The sequence below is a fragment of the Porcisia hertigi genome, chromosome 26 (genome assembly GCF_017918235.1).
Source record: "Porcisia hertigi strain C119 chromosome 26, whole genome shotgun sequence".
Lineage (NCBI taxonomy): Eukaryota > Euglenozoa > Kinetoplastea > Trypanosomatida > Trypanosomatidae > Porcisia > Porcisia hertigi.
The window spans coordinates 430,351-449,836 of NC_090585.1; the positions used below are offsets into that span (position 1 = coordinate 430,351).

The following is a 19,486-nucleotide window of genomic DNA, read 5'->3' on the forward strand; positions in this document are numbered from 1 at the left end:
CTCGAATCCGACTCGCTACTGCAGCGACATTGCTTATCTAAACACCAAGTGGATCGGAGCCGACACCAGAAAGGAATAGCGGCCGGTAACAGCAATGCTTTGAATGACTGGCCGCATGTGCACGACACGGGAGGCATCGCCTCCGTGAACACGGCATCATCTACAACACGCGGTAGCGACGCCCACAGCGACAACATAAGTGGCATAACGGTCAAGGAGGACAACGACAACGACGCTTACCGCCGCGAATGCTACAAAATAGATGTGGACGAAGTACAGGGCATTACGTGGTATCTCTGCCGCGTGTGTCGAAGCTGCTACGATTCTCTCTTAGAGAGCGTCCTCGATGCCCACGAAGCATCAGCAGCAGCAGCAGCCTCCCCCACCTCCGCGGGTCACGCCAACTCAGAGCTGCCCCTGTGGTACTATGTTCGCCTGGCCAGCCCCCGTGAATCGATCAACACTGAGGATGGGCTAGGGAAACCTCGTCACCTATTTCGTGGCAAAGCACCGCATTGCGCCACCCCCACCCCGTCTGCGGCTGCGATGCGGCACACAGCAGTAGCGATGTCAAACGAAGCGCTGTCGCCTCGAACCTCTGTCTGGGCACAACTCCGAGCATTGTTCCTGAAACCCTCCCTTCGGGAATTGTCCACGACAACCGTGCTTGGCATGACTGCAGCAACCCCATCGTCGTCTTTGTCGCCATCGACATTGCCGCCTTGCGCCACCCTCAAGTCGCTTCGCATCGGAAACAGGCTGGTGACCAGAAAGTCAAGTCCCACAGCCGTCGCAGTGCAGACCCCCACGAAGTTGACCGGAAACGGATATACTTCTTCTGTTCGCTTCGAAACCGCGAGAGAGAGCGACTCGTTTCTGGCGCTGCCTCCACCGTCTCACACAGCACCACCGGTAATGTCATCGACACAACCACAGAAACTGTCGCATCAGCAGCGGAGTCAACCGTCGACTTCTCCGCTAGTCCATCGCATCGCTACCCCACCCCGCCGCCGCCTTATCAGCGTCGGCAGCAGCCCGGACTCTGTGCGCCAGGCTGTGGCAGTGGCACGTCGACGACGTCGTATCGCCGTCATATTGATAGACGAACGCGACGTTTCCGGAGAAGACGATAGCAGCGAGAGTCCGTTGCTTAGTCAGCGTGATTCTCAGTGTGAGACCTCATCTACCCGGCCCCCCAAGTACGCGGACGCGGAGCCAGCCCTCCGGCCCCGCACGATTGTCGAACCGAGTCTTGGTACGTGGCGCACAAACGAGACACTCCACATCGCCCCGTCGGCGCCTCAGCGCGTGGCAAGCGAGGAGAGCGACATCCGCCAGCAGAGCCGCGTAACAGATCGCAAAGCAGTACAAGCCGCTGCGGCGCACACGCCGGCAGCAAGACCCAAATTCTCGGTTCTTGTGGATGACGTCACCCTCGGCGACGTTGACGGAACTGCAGCGAATTCGACAAGCGGCAGTGGCACAGGCGCTTTGGCTCTGCGTGGCCTCCCCCCTGCAGCCTGGCTTCTCCACCACCTTCCCATCCAAGCAGCGGCGTTGGTGAGCCCATGCACGACAGCGCGACCCCCGTCGCCTTTTCTGTCCTTTTCTTCGATGCACAGGGACGCCTCCCTTGGAACCCGCGGGGCTCCCTTCTCGATAGGCGCTGAAGTGGGCATCGGGCCCTTAGCATCCAGCAAGCCTATTGCCTGCATGCCCGATAGTACAGAGTCTGCAGCGGCTTTCTCTGCTCACGGCACTGCCGCGGCAGCAAGAACAGCAACACGAGAGCATAAAAGGATGCCCGCGCTGCCCATTACCCCTGACAGCTACGCGTGTGTGTTGCGAGCATTGTTTTGTCAAATCGGTGCAGTGGTGAGTCCCACAACGACACCGACCGCCAGGGTGTGCACAACGCCGACGCTGACAACACCTCCAACAGCAGACTGCAGGGGCGGAGGCATCCCTCTGATGGTGAACACCACCGCCGCAAAGAGGTTCTTCGCGGGCTCCGCTCTCTATGGAAACGCGACGGTTTCACCAATGCCTCTCCCGGGCACTGGACCCAACGTGTACGTTGCTCAGCGCCAGGCACTGGTGCGCAACATGATAGAGCAGTACCAGCGAGGCCCAGTTGCAGGGATTTCGGAGGTGGTGCCCTTGTTCTTCGCCGGTGCTTCAACGAGTGGTGCCTGCGCTGGCGCGGTGGACCACCACGATTCGCCATGTTTCTCTGACACAGCCGGCCAGCGTGGTGCACTAGGCTGGTACAGTAGCGGCAGCTACATGAGCTCGACGGGTCCTCGTGCCAGTGGTTGCTCTGCAACGACGACGTACGAGCGCGTGATGGCGCCGGTGACGACGTACTTCCAGCTACGGCAGCCGGCGGCTGCGTGCAACCCTGTGCCAGCAGCACCAGGAACAGCAGCGGTATCAACCCACCTCACTATCTTGCCTGTATTAACCCAGGTGGAGGTTCTGGGGATACCAATCGATACGTCCGCTGCACTAGGTGCAGTCGCGTCTTCTGGTGTGCGTGGTGGCATGGGCGGCGCTGGCACCGCCATCATGTCAGGACTCGGTGGTGGTGACATGAGTTCCCGCCCATTCACGTTGGCGGAGTTCCTCCCGCAACTGGCAAAACGAAGCACCAACCTCGACGGCTACGTAGTGGTTGTCTTGCGGTGCGAGGGCACCAGGCGTACAAGGGGGGCCGACAGGGCCTCTTTGGGCGGTGGTACCACGGTAGCGCGGCCTGATCCCGTCGATAGATGCTCTGTGTATCCTACTGTTGCCCATCAGGGAAACACCTGCAGCAACTCCAGGGAGCGACCAATGCAACCTGACGGTGGCTCTCGGTGGGGAACGAGCGCGCTGCGGCGTGCCTCCAGTACCTGTCTCTCTTCTTCCCTTCAAGAAGAGGGCAGGTGCTCTGCGCCGCTGTCACCGCGTCCGCAAAGCCTGAATCAGAGGCAGCGTCGCCGCCACCGTGTCACAGAGCTGTTTGGCGGGCAGCACCTTCGATTGTTATATCAACAGCTCCAGAATTGCGGGGTGGCGCACCCGGCCATCAGCATTGTGGAAGTGAGTGACGAGGCCGAGCTCTGCTCACCGAAGATGTTACCGGTGTCTCTGGCAAGCGGCAAGAATTCACCAGAGGAGGCGAGCTTCTGCCGTGACGAGCTCGGCGCACCCGTCATGTCATACCCCAAAGCCTGCGCAGCTGCCGGAGGGGAGAGCGGTGTCGCAGAAATGGGTCTGGCCCCCTTGGAGCCGTCCTCACAAAGCTCCGCCTTGTCCGACTCGGGCACGTCGACGGCGTCGTCTGCTGTCTCGGCTCTGCTACGCTGGTCATCGAGTGTTTTGACGAGCGCTGTGGCATCAATGCCACAGGGGACAGAGAAAACACACGCTGTGCTGTCGACCAACGGCGACTTGAGCGAAAAGCGGCAGGCGCCTGCACCTGTGGGCGTTTTGCCTGGTAAGAAGGCGCAATGGACGGTCCCACCTCCCACTCCAGAGGCACCAACGACTGCGCTACAACACGCCATGAGCTCTCTTCGGGTTGCGGCACGGCAGCTGGGAGTGACCACCTGTGACATGTCCTACGCCTCCACGACGACAACGCCTCTGACGGGAAGAGCATCATCTTCCTACTCCAGAGAGAGCACCTGGGCGGCGACGGAAGCCACTGCGGCAGGGGCATCAGTGCCGGTCGTACCGACCTCACCTGGAGTAGTGATGGGCAACGCTCCTGGCGGCGGTACCGCGGTGCTCGCGCGCGCACTGGAGTCGCTCGTGACCACGCTCGTCTACCGGGACATTAGTGCCACTCTCACGCAGTAGGCGGCACAACCGTACATCCTTCTACATCTGTCATTCCCCACACGTATATCTACGCCATTATCTTTTCTTTTTTTGGGGGGGGGGTGCGAGAGGCAGCTTGTCGCACTCTGCATCGGAGTGTGTCCTCGTGCTTTTTCATTGCACTACTTTGCCCCCCCCCCTCCCCCCCTCCCTCCCCCATTCCCGTATGCAAAAAACGAGGCGCTTGCGTTGTCGCTGCTTTTGCGCAGATGCAACCGTCCTTTACTCGCCCCCCCCTTCGTTTTCTCTCATTTTTTTTCTCTCGTTCATGTGTATCCGTTTTACTTTACCCGTACATGGGTTTGTGTTCCTGTATGTGTAAGCCTTGGAGTAGATGGGGCTATGATGCAACGCGGTATGTACTCAACACTAAAAAAGACACAGATATGCACAGAAGGATCGAGGATAGGGGGGAGGGGGGGGGAGGCAGTGCGCAAGTCAAGTAGGGGTTGCCCAGCAGGCACATGCTATAAACGGATAGAAAAGCTGATACACACTCGCACACACATACATGCACAGCTGCACCCTTCACCTTCGTTGTGCCTATTCGTTGAAGACCCCCCCCCCCCCAAAAAAAAAAAAAACTGTTCTCTGGGAGCAATGTCAGTGGCTGTATCAGGCTGCGCAGTGGTACTGGTGTCCATGATTGGCTGACATCTCATCGCAAAACGACTTCTTCTTCCCAACACCTTCGATCTTCTTTCTCCTGGTGGTTCTCTCCTTGTACACGCCTCACCCACCCACTCCCCATTCACCTATCCCCATGCACACGCACATGCATGGGAAAGCCCTCTACTGTTCTGCTTGTCATGTGGCGTGTAGCGCCAAGGCATTGTGTAACACAGTGCAGTGGGACCCCGCTCAGGTCTCTCCGTCTGCCGCACCCCCTCGTGAGAAGGGGTTGCGGCGCCGTCGGCAGCGACTTGTGGCTGAATGGTGCACGCTTCCACACGGCAAGCTCGAATACATCTACGAGTGGCGCTTCCGGGAGTAAAACCAGCCGCAACCCACGCGGCGACTACTACAACCAAACAAAGGAAGATGAAGAAGATCAAGTGCTGGAAGACGAGGAGTTCGCCGCTCTTCGCGACGCCGACGACGACGATGAGCTCATTCCTGTCGCTCACCGCCTCGCACGCAAGGCCGACGCCCTCGATGCAGAGCTGCGGCGCATCCGGTACTGCCTGTGTGACCGGGCCCAGCTCCTCGTGGACACGGCCCCAGCAACATTCTCAGGTCGTCCTACTCGAATGGACAAGGTGATGGAGATTTTGAAGCAATCGAGCGACCAGCAGCAAAGCGATGGCGGGGCAACGAGGTCTCCCCCCAAGAGCGGTTTTGCGTCAACTGTGGAGGAGGCACTGTGCGCGTCTCCTTACGCCGCGTGGCGTGGTACCTCAGCTCCTCTGCTGCGTTTTTTGGCCCTTAGGGTGCTTTGGCCGCGCGCCGGGCAGGCTGCACGTGGTGCGCCGAATAGCGGTGCCCCGTCACACAGGGGCGAGCTCGCTACCCTTGACGCCAACCTGGACTACCTCCGTCGAGGGCGTGCACTGCATCAGTTAAACTACTACAGCCGGCTGAACCTCACCCCCAAGCGCCACATCTGGTTGTCGGTGTACCAAATTCTGTGGAACTGTCTCGTCTCCGTGCAGGATGCCGTTGGGTGTGTAGTCTTTGGTGCTCTCCGCGGCATGAGGGACCACGGTGTGGTGCGAGGGACGTGCAGAGGCGCTGCCATGGGTCTCGTTAACGCAGCTCAGTTTCTGTGCTACGGCTGGGTCATGTCACCGCTGCTTCACCTGAGCCGTGGCATGTGCAACACTATCTACGGGCCCGTGAACAGCATCACTGGGAAGTACATGTTTGACGCCCTTAGTGGTCGCTGGATGCGGTGCACCGTGGCCGACTCACGCTTCTTTCGCCACGAGCTGCAACGCGAGAAGCGCGTCCTGCGCACTGTTGGTCGCGCCGAGTTCCGCCGCAAGCGAATGCGAGTGGAACACAAGTGGGCCGATCGCATGGCTTCCATGGGTTTCAGCGTGGATATGATGAAGGAAAAGTTTATGCCCAAAGGGGCACGCGGTATGCGTGGGGCGTCGGCAGATGAGGACGGCCTCGGCGGCCGCAACCAGATGCGCAATCCCTACGAGGTACTGCAGGTCCGCCGCACCGCCAACACCCAGGAGATCAAGAAGCAATACAAGAGGCTCGCCGTGGTGTTTCACCCCGATGTCGTGCAGAGCCACCACAGTGGCTCTGGGCCGCTGTCACCAGAAGAGAGAGCCGAGGCGCAGCACAGGTTCGAGGAGATAACAATCGCATACCAAATATTGTCGAACCCGGAGAAGCGCAAGGCATATGACCTCGGTGGTGCGCAAGGCGTTCACCTGCACGAGACCAAGTTTGGGAAATTCATGTCACGTACACCGGCGGAGATGGTGCAGAGCGTGTTCGGTGGCGAGGGATTTCGGCGAATATTGATTGGTGAGCTGCTCCGCTCCCACTGGGCGCTGCGCAATGAGGCGCAGGTGAGCGTGTCTATTCATGAGCTGGAGGAGTTGCAGTGCATTCGAGTGCGGCAGGTGGCCGTGGAGCTGGCCGCTATCGTCGACGTGCATGCGCAGCGGCCGACTACCCCCTACCACAGAGTAGCGTCGGCGTCGCCGGGGGCTAGTGCTGCACATACCAATCATCGTCGCACCACCGCCTCCTACACCGCCTCCAGCAGCAGCCTTCCGGACTACTTGAAGTCGGGGAAGGTGCGTAGCAGTCCTGTTGCTGCAGCCGGTCGTCGCGGAAGCGCAAGCGGCACGGCTGCATCCACCGGCCTCGCCCCTGAAATACACGAATCGATCATGGAAGAGCTTGGTGGCGGTAGTGGTGATAGTGGGAAGAAGGTGTTGGGCGGGCAAGCAAGGGCACAGCTCATCGGTGCGGTCTCGGCAACATCGTCTGCGGCTTCTTCGTCATCCCCGTTTGTGCTCCACCCTGGGAGCAACGAGTACAACTGCTTCTCGCGCGACTTTGAGGAGCGCTGTGACAGGTTTGTACGTCACATGGCTGAGGCCTGCTTTGGCAAGCAACTCCTCTACGAGGTTGGAGAAGCATACGTTGTTGGGGCTCAGCGCTTCCTCGGCATCCGTCCTTTCTACGCACCGAAGATGCTCGTGACGCGCAAGATCTTCACAGGCATGGATCGTATCTACGAGGCCTTCTCCGATAAAACCCGACTTACTCCGCAGGATGTGTCGCGTAAGGTGATGGCAGAATACTTCAATATGGAGTACGACACGGTCGTTGCGGACATCCACTGCGTTTTGCGCTACGCAGTCCAGATGGTGTTGCAGGACACCGTCGAGTCGGACGAGGTGCGCCGCAAACGGTGCTATGCGGTGTGGTACCTAGGAGAAAAGATGATGACCGTCGGCGAGCGCTGGACGGCGCGCATCACCACCGACGAGGACCTGGTTGCCTACATCCAGCAAGCGGCAACGTCGACGGCGACGACAAGTAAGCCACCGGCGTTTTAACGGAGCTCTTTGTTTCTGTGTGCCGAGGTTGCTGTACCGCTAGCCACACACCATGTCTCCGAGTAAGTGAGAACCCCCATACTGGAGCAGCAGCATTCGGGATGCTGTGCTGCGGCAAGGGGGGGGGGGGGGGGGGGGGTGGGGGGGTGGGGGGGTCTAAGTTGGGGTAGGAAGTAGGGAAAAAGATGTGTGGCCACCTAGCGACCCCCACTCTGTGCCCTGTGCTCACTGAGGAGGGGGCGATGTCGCATCTTTTGTGTGGACCATGCCTTTCTAGTTTGGTGTATGATATGCTGGTACCTGCTGCTGCTTCTGTCGTCGTCGTCGTCTCCCTTGTGTATGTGTATATTGCTACGCACTCTCAATCACACACACACACACATGGTGCCCCCTCCTCATTCCCATTTTAATTCTCCTCGCTGCGAACGTGAGCAGAGGATCTAGCTGGTGGATATCGGATGGCGTGACGTGAGGAAAGAGAGAAGCGGTCGAAAGGAGGATCGCTATTCGCTACCCATGTTGCGTCATTGAGGCACCAACTACAACACTATCGCTTCTTTTTTTTTTTTCCGAGAACCCTTGTTCTTGTTTGTAAACCGTCTCGTCATTCGGGTAGTGAAGCGCCCCCTCCCGCTCTCCTTCGTGTGCCTCCGCACAGTGTGAAGCTGAGCATTTTTTTTTGTGTATGCAATACACTAGGAGACACACATGTGCCTCAACAGCACCATCTCTCTCTCTCTCTCTCTCTGCCCTTCCCCCCGTTCTGACTCGCCATGCACCTGGTCTATTCTACTTTCTAAATGAAGAGTAGATTCCTCTGGCATCGAAAGAAAAAAAGATTTTTGAATCGATAGAGGGGGCAGTCAAAAAAAGGGGGGGGAGACTGAGAGAGGCGGACGAATTCTCTGCCCCTAAGAAATTCTGTATAACTGTTAAATTCACTTCATTTTGGGGGGTCTCTGTTCTCCTCACCTCACCTCACCTCACCTCCCCTCCCCCTGCCACTCCCCTGCACCCCCCCACACACACACACCTTATTCTATTCATGCTCGCTTGGCTTCACGTGTGCCCGTTTACACACGCAAACACGCAAAATACATATATGTGTACATACGAAACCGCATTCTCGTTATTCATCCTATTCCCCTGCTGCCCCTCTCTCCAATCCCTTCACTCACTCCCCTCCCTCCCCCTCAAGCAGAAGAAATAAAGCGTTGATGCTGTTGCCAGCCCTCCTTCGTTTGATTTCTGATTCGCTAGTTCGGTAGAATCACTGAGGGTGGCGTGTAGGTGTGTATCTTTTGCGATCCCCTTCGTCGACGAATATCCCACTTTTACACTCTCACCTTTCTCCCTCCTCTAATATCTGTTGTTGCTGCTTCTGCTGCTGCTGCTTGAATTTCCTCTCCATTGTATCTTCCCCCCCCCCCCCCACCCTTCCTCTCGCACCCCACCGCCGTGCACATCGATTCTCTGTGTCTCTTGCGATAAGATCTGCGCGGCTGCGAAGACTGTACGGTTATCCATCTTGTATACACATATATACACGCTCTGTGGGGAAACGAAGAGACAGCTGCTCATCTGCGGAGGTGCCGCACGCGCCGGCACACACAATCTCTCTCTCTATATAGAGACAAACAGTTTACCCTTCAGTAAAAGTCATGTCCGACTCCGAATGGGAAGTGCTGTCCGTCAGTGATGAACAGCAGGTCGCACAACCGCTGCAGCCCCTGCCCACGGATTCCACTGGCACTGCGGAAGAGGCGGCTGCAGAAGGAAAAGCAGAAAATGTTGCTTGTGATTCAGTGAGCCAGGTGAGCCGCCAGGGCATGCTAATACCACTCTGTCTGACGCTGAATCAAACTGGGACGCGCATCGGTGTCGGGCACACTCGCGGCTTTCTTGTGTTCCGCGTTGTTGCTGCGCCAGCTGCGGACGCTGCATGTGAGGGCGTCGAAACAGAAGCAACTCCAGCGACCTCGTCTGCCTCATCATGGACGAGAATGGGAAAAAAAGAATCAGCGAAGCCAGCGCACAGCGTTGGCGCAAAGACGGCAGAAGCGTTGTCCACCTCCCCCGCCCGCAGCCAGCTTGTCTTGGACCCACAGTACAATCTCGATCTTTTGACGTTCTCCAACATCCGCGAGCACATGCGTCAGGAGCGAGCTGCCAGAACTGCCTTTTCCATGCCAGCGAAGTCGACAATGGCGGACGCGCCGTCGTCTTCGCTACCCGCAGTGGTGACGGACCGCACCGCCGGCAACCCTCACGGCTCGCGACATGCCCCTGCTTTAGAGGCTTCACCGCCATCCCCCTCTGACGAGGTTGTGAGCGAGGAGGACAGAGACCTCTCTACGGACTCCGAGGAAAGGCTTGGCTCCTTCTTGACCACCGTCGACCGAGCCTTGGCGCAGATAAAGCGCGACCGCCAGGGCCTGCGCGTGCGCCACAACAGGGCGGTGACGGAGAAACCGTCCCTGCACCAGCAGCAGCAGGACAAGGAAGCGACGACCAACACCGAACACACCGCAGCAGCGTCTGCCGTAGTAGCGGAAAGGTCGACCTCTGCGGCAGAGGATAGTCGCATTGCTGGCGGCACCGCACCTGCGGAGACACTTTGCATGGGTGATGCGGCACCCACCTCGCGGTGCAGACGTCTCCCCTTGAAGTCGAGCCTGGCGCTGGAGCGAGGGAATGACGAGAACATCAACCTTGAACCCCTGTGTAGTGATGCAAACAGCAATCACGACACCGCTCCCGCTGTGATGCAGCGGGCCGACACCTCTCTTCCCTCTTCCTCAACCTCGTTGGCGTCGTCCGTTGCCTCTGGCCTCCGGGAACACGACGACGACGAAGAGAACGAGGACGAGGACGACTGCATCGGGTTCGAAGGCGGCGGTGTGGCCGTGATGGCGTTTCTGTACGAGCAGACGTGGATGGCGCTAGTGGGCGGCGGCCCGACGCCGATGGGAGAGCCGAATCGCGTTCAGTTCATCCGTGACGGCGAGCTGCAGCACCGGCTTCTCATGCCAGACCCAGTAGTGCACCTCTTTCTCGACGCGCGGCTCCTCTTTGTCGTCACCACGACGGAGCTGCGTATGTACACCAACCCGATAGAACAAGAGTGGACGTGTCTGCGGCAGACACTCCCCTTACCTGCCGCTGTGGCGACCCGATATACTATTGCAGCTCCCTCTGCCGCCGCCGCCGCCAACGCCCCTGTGCGTGTTTGGGAGAAACTGCCGAACCCCGGTTCTGCGTCCAGCTCAGCGAATGTGGCCGCTGCGTCCAATGCCGCGGAGGAACTCCGTGGGTCCTGTGCTACCCCGGTAGTTGCTGCCTCTCTGCCCGTCATCCCGGTGGTGGTAGACTACGCACGAAGTCTAGTACTTCTGCCGACGGGAGAAGGGGGCAACGGTTTTGCGCTGCACCGGTACGTTTCGGGGCCGGAGGTGCGCTACCCAAACCCAGTCAGGACCACAGACATGGACACCTTGGTGGGCTCGCTTGGCACAGAGTGTGCATCGAAGGCCGAAAATCATTTCTCTACCGGTAGCACCGCTGTGGCCACCGGTCGGACGACCTGCTTCCTCCAGCAAATCGCCACGAAACCCACCGCCCACCGAAATCCACTCTACAACCTAGCTCTCTACGTCGGCTGGCCTTCATCTATTACGCGACTGCTGTCGTCAGAGACAGAAACTGGGAAAGGCAACCAGAGGAGTGACTCGACGAGATGCAGCTCCCTGGACGGAACGAATAGTGGTGGGATTGTCACACTTGTTGCCGCGTCGAGCGAGTACGCCACTCGTCTCACCCTGTGGATACTTCAGAGGTTGCAGAATGAGACGGCATCGCAGCCTGATGGCCACCCTCCTCTTTCCTTCGCGGCGGCTACTGGAGAAGCTGCCTTTGTTCTTCTGCGTGAGTTTCGCGTCGGTGTGCGGCTTACTGCTCCTCAAGCCGTCGTGATGTCTTTTCCGGGCGTATCGCGGTACGTTGCACGCAGCCACACGACGTTGGCGGCAACGTCCGCCAGGGCATCTACTGAGGGTAGTGATGGCCGTGCGAGGGCAGCGTCATGGACTAACGCAGGGCTTCTGAGGAACAGGACCATCGCTGGAGAAACGGCAATGCCACCTAGCGCCGACACGTCGGCGTCAGCGAGTGGAATATGCAGCGCCGCCACTTCTTACTCGTCCTTCATGTCGGACACGGCGGCGATGACCTCCTGGGCCACGGGAGCGGCTGCCGCAGTAGGGTCCTCTAAAACAGAAGCAGTGGCTGTGCAGCATCTGCAGTTCGTCGGCAATGGCGCCTACCTGCTCTGCATTCACGACACAGATATCATCAGCATCTTCTCGACCAGCGCACGCGAGACAGCGCAGGAGGCCAAGAACATGTGCCGCGACCGCGTGGCGGCCGAGCACAACCGATACTCTCGCCTCTCTATCATGAATAAATACCTCCCTCAGGTGTTGTCGAACCGGCTGGAAGCCTACACCCGTCAGGCATGGCCCTCCTGCACTGGCCGACTTCCCTCCACTGACCCCACGTTCTTGCCACGCTGGATCTGTGCCCAGCGCCGAGGAATGCCGGGCGGTACGAGGAACTTAGCCGTGACTGTGCCCACCGCCGCACCTAAACGTTTGACGTCGATGGCGGGACCTACGCCGCCGACTGCCGCCGCGGCGACCCTGCCGCCTGACAATGTGAGGGCCGACGTGCTTGCTGGCGCTGAGGAAGTCGAGCCCAACGCCAGTACCCTGTCTAGCGGCTCCAACCCTCCAAATCGTGCGCGCTCTTCACGCGCCAGTGCAGCAAAACAATTGAAAAGCACCGGAGCGCCGCTCGCCTTTCCAACTGGCTCATCTGACGAGCAGCTACCGCTTGCCAGCAGATGCGTGTGGGGCACGCCCTTCACGAAGCTGTCGCAGTGCATTCAGGTATGGTCATCAACATCGCACTCTGGATGTGGAGCTGCACCGATGTCCAGTGGCACCACTCCGGCGACGTCCTCGTCAAGACACTCGCCGCCAATCGTGCTGAACTGCGCCACGTGCGAAGGCACTTTTGCGAACATTTTGCTCTACGCCGAGGAAGGAGAGGTGCACGCGTCTCGAGCGCTGCGGTATGCCACCGCGTAACCCTCTCTGGGCGGTCGCGCACGCGCACGCATGCGCGTGGATGTTTGTGGATGTACTCGGCGCCCCTTTCTTTTTTTTTATACCCCAGGTTCCTCCCCCCCCCCCCGTATTCCTCCTCAAGCACACATAGGCAGTCATGCATGCATATATATATATATACACACACACGCACGCAGAGCATGCTCATGTCTGACCGTTTCTTTGATACTTCAACGTTTGTACCACCCTCAAAACAATCGCCTGCTGGAACTCGTAAAGCTTTTTCGTTCCCGCTTACTTCCCACCCACATCGTCTCTCTGTTGTTGGTCCTGGATTATGGGTGGGCCTATATATGTGTGTCTTGATGATCTCACGTTTCCCTGCGCTACAGAAAGACTGCAGTGCACTCAGGCATGCGTGCGTGCAGTGATTCAATCGTCAGTCTCCCCCTCCCCTGTATTTTGCTCCCTGCCTCTTTCCCCTTTTTGTGTTAGCACACGACTCCCGCCGACCGCTTACCACACTCCGCTCATCTACTGGCCACGCTTTCCTCCCGCCAATCCACGATTCCAGCCCCCCCCAAAAAAAATAAAATAAAACGGGCTCGATACAGAACTAACGCGCGTATTCGCGGCATCGGCTCCCTCCCCCTCCCCCAAACACGCACACACACACACACGCACACGCTGGCACCACCCATTTGCCATGCCGACAAGCGCGGCCTCCTCCTCAACTTCCGGTGCGCGTCTACCGACGCTGCTGGAGGCATTTTCGAACAGCGCCGCGGCTCTTCGCCAGTTCGGCATACCACGCATCCGTGTCGTGGGGCTTAGTGAGGGGTGCACGCAGCAGGACTATGAGCACCAGCGAGCTCGCCCCGATGGCAAAGACCTCGAGAAACTGCTGCAGGAAAGCAGCCTACGCAGAAAACCAGCTACCGCGATCCACCACATGGAGACCGATCAAGTCTTGCGGCACGAGGCAACGGCGCATCAAGACGTGCCGATCGTGACGGAGCAGGAATTCATGCACAAGTTTGTGTTCCACTCTCGTCCGTGTGTCATTCTTGACGCGCTGGCGGCATGGCCGGCGATGCATAAGTGGCGAGATGATCGATACTTGTTTGATCTTGACCATCGGCTGCCACTGGAGGCGGAGAAGAGGTCTGACGAAGACAACGATGACGACGCCAGTGTTGCGGACGACGCCAGTGTTGCGGACGACGACCACAAAGGCAGCGGGATCGGGGAAGGAGTCTGCGAGAAGACTGATGCGACGGCGTCTAGCGGAAGCGCGGTAATGAGACTCAAAAGCGTCACCGTGGCGCTGACGCCAAACGGCCGTGCGGACGCCGTGACCCGCGTCACGTACGCGACCGCTGCTGTGCCAGCGGAAGATAAGGCGAGTGTGTACGCCGGGGATGAATCTTCTAGGCAAGCAGTGCCACTTCCGCTGCTCACCCACGCCGCGGACACAGATAAAGACGACACCGTTCGGCGAGAGAAGATTTTCATGTGCGCTGCGGAGCTGCGCATGACATTGTCGCAGTTGTACGGGCTTCTGCAGCGCAGTCCTGTGTGCTTGCCTCCGCATCCCATCGACATAGACATGCGTACCTACGCGGACAAGCAGCAGACGCCCGTCATCGCGTACGCACAACTACAGAACAACTGTCTGAACACAGAGTACGCGTACCTGCGAATTGACTTATGCCCCAACGTGGAACGCTTTGGCTGCCGCGTGTTCAGCAAGGAGGAAACAGAGGCGGCAAATGTGTGGTTTGGCATCCCGGCGTCGGTGTCCGCGATGCACCAAGACTGGGTCGAAAACCTCTACTGCGTCGTGCGCGGCGTGAAGGAATTCGTGCTAATTCCTCCGTGGGAGGGCCCCTTCGTGCCCAAGCCGGAGGTCCCAGCCGCGGCGTTTGCCATTGACGAGGCAGCGAGCCTGATCGATCCCGCCGACGACCGTGCCGAAGGCTGGTCGATTCAATTTAAGCAGTACCCCGTGAAGGATGGCACGGTGGTGCCATGGATGGACTTTGATCTCACCGGGGCTGACGTGGAGGAGGACGCCGAGGGCGCAGCGCGTGCCGAGTTGGAGAGCCGACTGTTCGAGAAGCGTCTCATCGGCACGTCGACCACGCCAAGCGAGGAGAACACTGCCGCCATGCGAGAGGAAGTCGACCGTAAGCCACTGCATCCTTTGGTCGTTTATATTCACCCCGGTGAAACACTTTACCTCCCGGCAATGTGGCTTCATCGTGTTGCCCAACATGCCGATAGCGCCGACCTTCACGCACGTGCGCGGCACCGCGGGGCCGCCGGCGCAACTGTCTCCCCCACGCCACCTCCACTCCCTCTCACCGCCGCGGTCAACTACTGGTATGACATGAGCTTCAGCAACCCGGCAGTCGTGCTGCTGCGTGAGTTTGGGCTTCTTCTATGAAGTGGTGACTTGCTTTGCGGGGTTAGCGTGTCACTACACCACCCCCACCCCACTTCTTTTTGTTTGGTGCACGTAGGCGAATGCACCACTCGGTGTCGACCCGAAGTACCTGCGAAAGCGCGATGAGAGGAGTTGTCAAGGGAGGGGAGGGGGTCCAGTAGCTGGTGAAACCGCATCCAATGTGGACATTCTTCAAAGTGAGAAAAGTAATGGTCGCTGCACTTTTAACCTGGAGTTTCGTGAGAAAGTCGGCTGCGTGTGTGGATGGACTGCCCCCGTGGAAGCGCGCCTGCTGCAGAAGCGCCGCTCGCGCAACCTCTAACAACACAGGAACACATAATTCTCCGCCCCCCTCCCCCCTCTACCCCAAACCCACACACTACGCTGCGATGTGCAGCAACCATCCCGAAACAGCCATGCCTCCTCCCTCTCTCCCCCCCCCTTTCACGTCGATTGTGACTCTGTGTGATCACGGCAAGAGCGAATCTCAACTGCTTCACCTTTACGTTCCTCTTCTGTTGCCCCCCCCCGATCTCCTTTCTCGCTCGCTCTCTCCTTTTCATGAACGCATGTTGCGCCTCTCACACGGCCCACATCTTCGCTTGCGGCTTCTTTGATCGCACGCAGTTCACACCGCTGAGGAACGCGCACACTTCTGCGTTTTTCGCAACGGCTGTCACGACAGACCTCCCCTCCCCTCCCGTCCACCCCCCCCGCTCCCTCGCCTACACCACCACAGCAGACGCACCAACGACATCATGACGGAGAAGTCACTCCTTCTGAAGTGCGACTTCGCAGGGCATTACTTCATTGTCGGCACAGACTTCCCTGCCGCCAGAGTCTTCGACACGGCGACCTCGTCCCTAGCAGCCGTCGTAGAGTTACCCCTGCGTAGTCGTACCGTTTCACTCGCCGCGCTGACGCTGACGTCGGTCGCGATTTGTGAAGCGAACGAGGAGACCTCGGCAACAGTCTCACGTGTGAACAGCAATGCGACTGCCCGCCATCACAGCGAAGCACTTCTTGACGACAAGGTCACTACGTATTACGCTGCTGTTGGTCTCAGCAACGGCACGGTGATCCTGCACGATGTTCGCCGCGATGTCCAGCTCGGCCACGTGCAAGTCTCGGAGACGCAACAGTCTATTGTATCGCTTCAGATATGTAGCGGGTATGCGTTCTGCCTGGCTGCCAACTATATGCTTTACGTGCTAAGCGTTGAGAATGCGTCCGCTGGGCCCTGCCTTCGTCTGCGTGTACAGCCTGACGCCAGCTCCATCGCCGTCACCACACTCAACGCGCTGGACACTCCAGGGGCAACCACCACACCCAACGCACAAACCCCCACGGCCTCGCATCGCGTCTTTCGTGTGCTTGTCGCGGGGCCCACAAATGCACTGTACGAGATGCGTGTACTGGCGAGCCACCCCAACAACGGACGACACCGGGCCATGGCTGGGTCGGCTACGGCCAACGTGGAAGACACGCCCCAGATCCACACCACGAAACTGCTTGCATTTCCATCCCAAGGGACGAGTGCCGAGTTTGCGTGGGTGAGCAATGTGATCCCCTCAGCGGTATGTACTGGCAGTGGTGGGGGTGCGTCGGACACGCCAGCCTCTCTACCAGCCATCACGGCCAGTGCGCAGGACGGCGTTGTACGCGTCTGGGACGTGCAGTACACGCCATCCCTCTCATCTGCAGCGGCCCCACTTCTTACCACCACCCTTGATACCACCACTGCATCGTCGACGGCAGTGGTGGCGCGGTGCCGCCGTACTCTCTTGTGTGGGCAGCGTATGCTCAATGTGTGTGTGCTTCCAAACGCCAACAACGGTACCCGTAAGGGGAACTACGTGATGGTAACCACCCTGACCGGCTCAGTGCTTCTTTGGAGCCTCGGCGACTGTATCCTACCACCGGTGGTCGAGCCGGTTCCGCTAAAGCCGGACGTGGTGCTCGTGTCTGCGGTAGCGGCTGGTCGGCTCCTCTTTGGGACGCTGCGGCCGGCGTCTGGCGTGCCTACCCACGTGACCGCATCCGGCAATCCGCTCCGTGCGCTGGAAATGACCCTGCTTCGTGGCCGGTTCGCATTGCCCATGTTTGAAACCAAAAACATTGGTGATGCGGTGGACCAGGCCTCGTGCACCGCTGCCACACCGCCGTCGGTGCCAGAAGTCACTGGGGACGCCGCCGCTGGACCCAAGCAAAAGGCTAAGGCAGTGACGACGAACGTTGCCAACGCCCGACGCACGGCCCTTGCCACCCTCGCTCTCGGTATGGCCGGCACTAACGCAAGCGCCATCACCGTCGTGGAATTGCCACTGAACACCACGCACGCCTCACTCCTGGCAAACCAGCGCGATGCGGAGTACCTTCTTCAGCACACCACAGACACGACCACGAGTGCCTTCGTTGTAATGGACACTGTCTGGGCAGCACACCAGCGGCAGGTTGCCGCAAAAGCAAACCAGTCCATGACGGACGCCTTCAAGGCACCGCAGCTGTACCACGCCAAGTCTATCCAGTGCCTGCCAGTGAAGCAATACACGCTCGAGCAGCGACTACAGCAGGTGGCCCGGGACGAGGCAGCTGCTGCGGCGCGGCGCAGGCAACTAGCCGCTGGCAGTGCAGCCGCCGCCAAAGGAGCGAGCGACACCGATAATGCCCTCGAGCAGCTCCAGATAGGTGCTGCCGAGACCGGTCGCAGTGTCGTATCGCACCACGCCCTCGGCCTCGCTACTGTGCCTCTGTATCAGGCATTGCACGCGAATGACACGGCAGCTGTGATGGACCTCCTGAACATGACCGCGCGGTCCGCCGAGGGCATGCGGGCAACGGTGCTCTCTCTGCAGCTTCCCTACTGTCTGCAGCTGCTGCACCTCATCTCCGAACGGCTGGGCATGTGCAGTAAAGCAGTCGAGAAGGTCGCCCCGCCGTCAGAGTCTGATGTGGGGCACATCACGGAGTCCCCTGTGGCAACTGCCAAATCTGAGCAGGCTAGTCACGCAGGCGGCGCCCATAGCGACAGCACCACGGCCGACGCCGCGTCGGCGCAGCCGGCAGATGAGAATGTCAGCAGTGTCAGTGGTACCGCTCTGCGCGGAGGCGGGGCAGCCTTTTCCATTCGTTCCTCTCTGGTGGAGTGGATTGACGCGATTGTGCACTACCGTGGAACCGAGCTACTGGCGGTGCAGCGCGACTGGGACGCGCGAGAGGCAGCCGATGAGACCAGGGAAGCGACACGGCCGACAGTGGCCTCCCCCCCAAAAGACTTTCTTGCCCCCATTCTGCACCACTACGAGAGCCTCTGCAGCCAGTATGACAAACTTGCGGTTCTCTATGGACGACTCTCGATCTTCAAGTCTGTCCGGCCTTCACAGAAGAACGACTTCACGAACATTCCGCGCAAGTGTCTATCCTCCAATCTTGAAATGGGGCGTCCGGTGCCCGCAGTGAATGGCGGCCTTGTCACCAGTAGTACCTCTAGCAAGCGACATCTGCACCTTGCAGGGCGGAGTAGCGTCGTCGATGACGATATCATCTTCCCAGTGATGTTCAAGGAGTCACGTTCGCGATCTGGCCACCGGGTGGTGCGCGTTCGCAGCAAACTTGAAATCGAGAAAAAGCGGCGGCAGCGCAAGAACAGAGACGCAGCTCTGCACAAGCATGCCCGGGCGCTAGCGCAGAAGCAACTGGGGGGCGCGAAGCCCGGGCACAGCATCCTCGACGACGACAGCGACGTGAAACGGGGTGTGGGCCTTGGTAGCCTGGATGTCATGGACCAGATTATGCTCAATGAGATGGGGGGCAAGAACGGAAACGTAGACCTGGACGCGCTAGAGGCGATGGACCTCGGCGATGACGCGAGCGACGAGGACATGATGAGCGACGGCTCCTTCGACGGTGAAGAAGAAGAGACTGGGGGCTCCGGCGACGAGGAGGAGGCGAAGAGTCCAATTGCTGACGGCAGCAAGCGAAAGAAGGCCCGCGGGGACACCGCTGTCTTTGATGAAATGCTGGCCGACGCCCGGGATGGAGAGAACAGCGACGAGGACTACAATGAAGCCCTTGACAGCAGCGAGGCCGAGTTCTCCTCTGCTAGCGACGACGAGGTTGACTCCGACCTCGCTGATGACGATGACGATGAGGATGAAGAGAGCGATGCGGATACTGAGGGCAGCGATGTCGACGACGAGCAGGGGGAGAGCCGTGACGACGTCAAGGCTCAAACTTCCGATGACGACGACGACGATGACGACGGCATGGACGAGAACATGAAAGAACTCCTGAGCCACAACGAGGACGATGGGGATCGTACAGACCGCCGCAAGACGAAGAAGGTCCGCCTTGACTAGAAGAGGGGGGAGGGGGTCCCCGGGGACCTTCGAAGGACGGATTGAGGCGAGTAGAGTACCTGGACTGTAAGATGAACGCAGCCAGCGACGCTCCCTTCACAGCCTGGGGTGTATGCGTGGCCCCGGTGAGCAAAATAAGTTATAAAGATGAGGTAG

At 59.2% G+C, this 19,486-nt stretch overlaps 5 protein-coding genes across 5 annotated transcripts; all 5 read left to right on the forward strand.

Moving 5' to 3' along the window:
• Positions 1-2,043: 2,043 nt before the first annotated feature.
• Positions 2,044-3,846, forward strand: JKF63_04153 (uncharacterized protein; the record flags this gene model as incomplete). Its single annotated transcript, XM_067900146.1, has 1 exon — positions 2,044-3,846. The coding sequence occupies one exon, from the start codon at positions 2,044-2,046 to the stop codon at positions 3,844-3,846; it is 1,803 nt and encodes a 600-aa protein (XP_067756330.1).
• Positions 3,847-4,646: 800 nt separating this feature from the next.
• JKF63_04154 (uncharacterized protein) lies at positions 4,647-7,397 on the forward strand (the record flags this gene model as incomplete). Its single annotated transcript, XM_067900147.1, has 1 exon — positions 4,647-7,397. One exon carries the CDS (start codon positions 4,647-4,649, stop codon positions 7,395-7,397), a length of 2,751 nt encoding a protein of 916 aa, XP_067756331.1.
• Positions 7,398-9,058: 1,661 nt separating this feature from the next.
• Positions 9,059-12,544, forward strand: JKF63_04155 (uncharacterized protein; the record flags this gene model as incomplete). Its single annotated transcript, XM_067900148.1, has 1 exon — positions 9,059-12,544. The coding sequence occupies one exon, from the start codon at positions 9,059-9,061 to the stop codon at positions 12,542-12,544; it is 3,486 nt and encodes a 1,161-aa protein (XP_067756332.1).
• A 685-nt stretch (positions 12,545-13,229) lies between these two features.
• Positions 13,230-14,972, forward strand: JKF63_04156 (uncharacterized protein; the record flags this gene model as incomplete). The annotated part of the gene is made up of 1 exon (XM_067900149.1): positions 13,230-14,972. One exon carries the CDS (start codon positions 13,230-13,232, stop codon positions 14,970-14,972), a length of 1,743 nt encoding a protein of 580 aa, XP_067756333.1.
• Positions 14,973-15,730: 758 nt separating this feature from the next.
• Positions 15,731-19,330, forward strand: JKF63_04157 (uncharacterized protein; the record flags this gene model as incomplete). Its single annotated transcript, XM_067900150.1, has 1 exon — positions 15,731-19,330. One exon carries the CDS (start codon positions 15,731-15,733, stop codon positions 19,328-19,330), a length of 3,600 nt encoding a protein of 1,199 aa, XP_067756334.1.
• Positions 19,331-19,486: the final 156 nt, after the last annotated feature.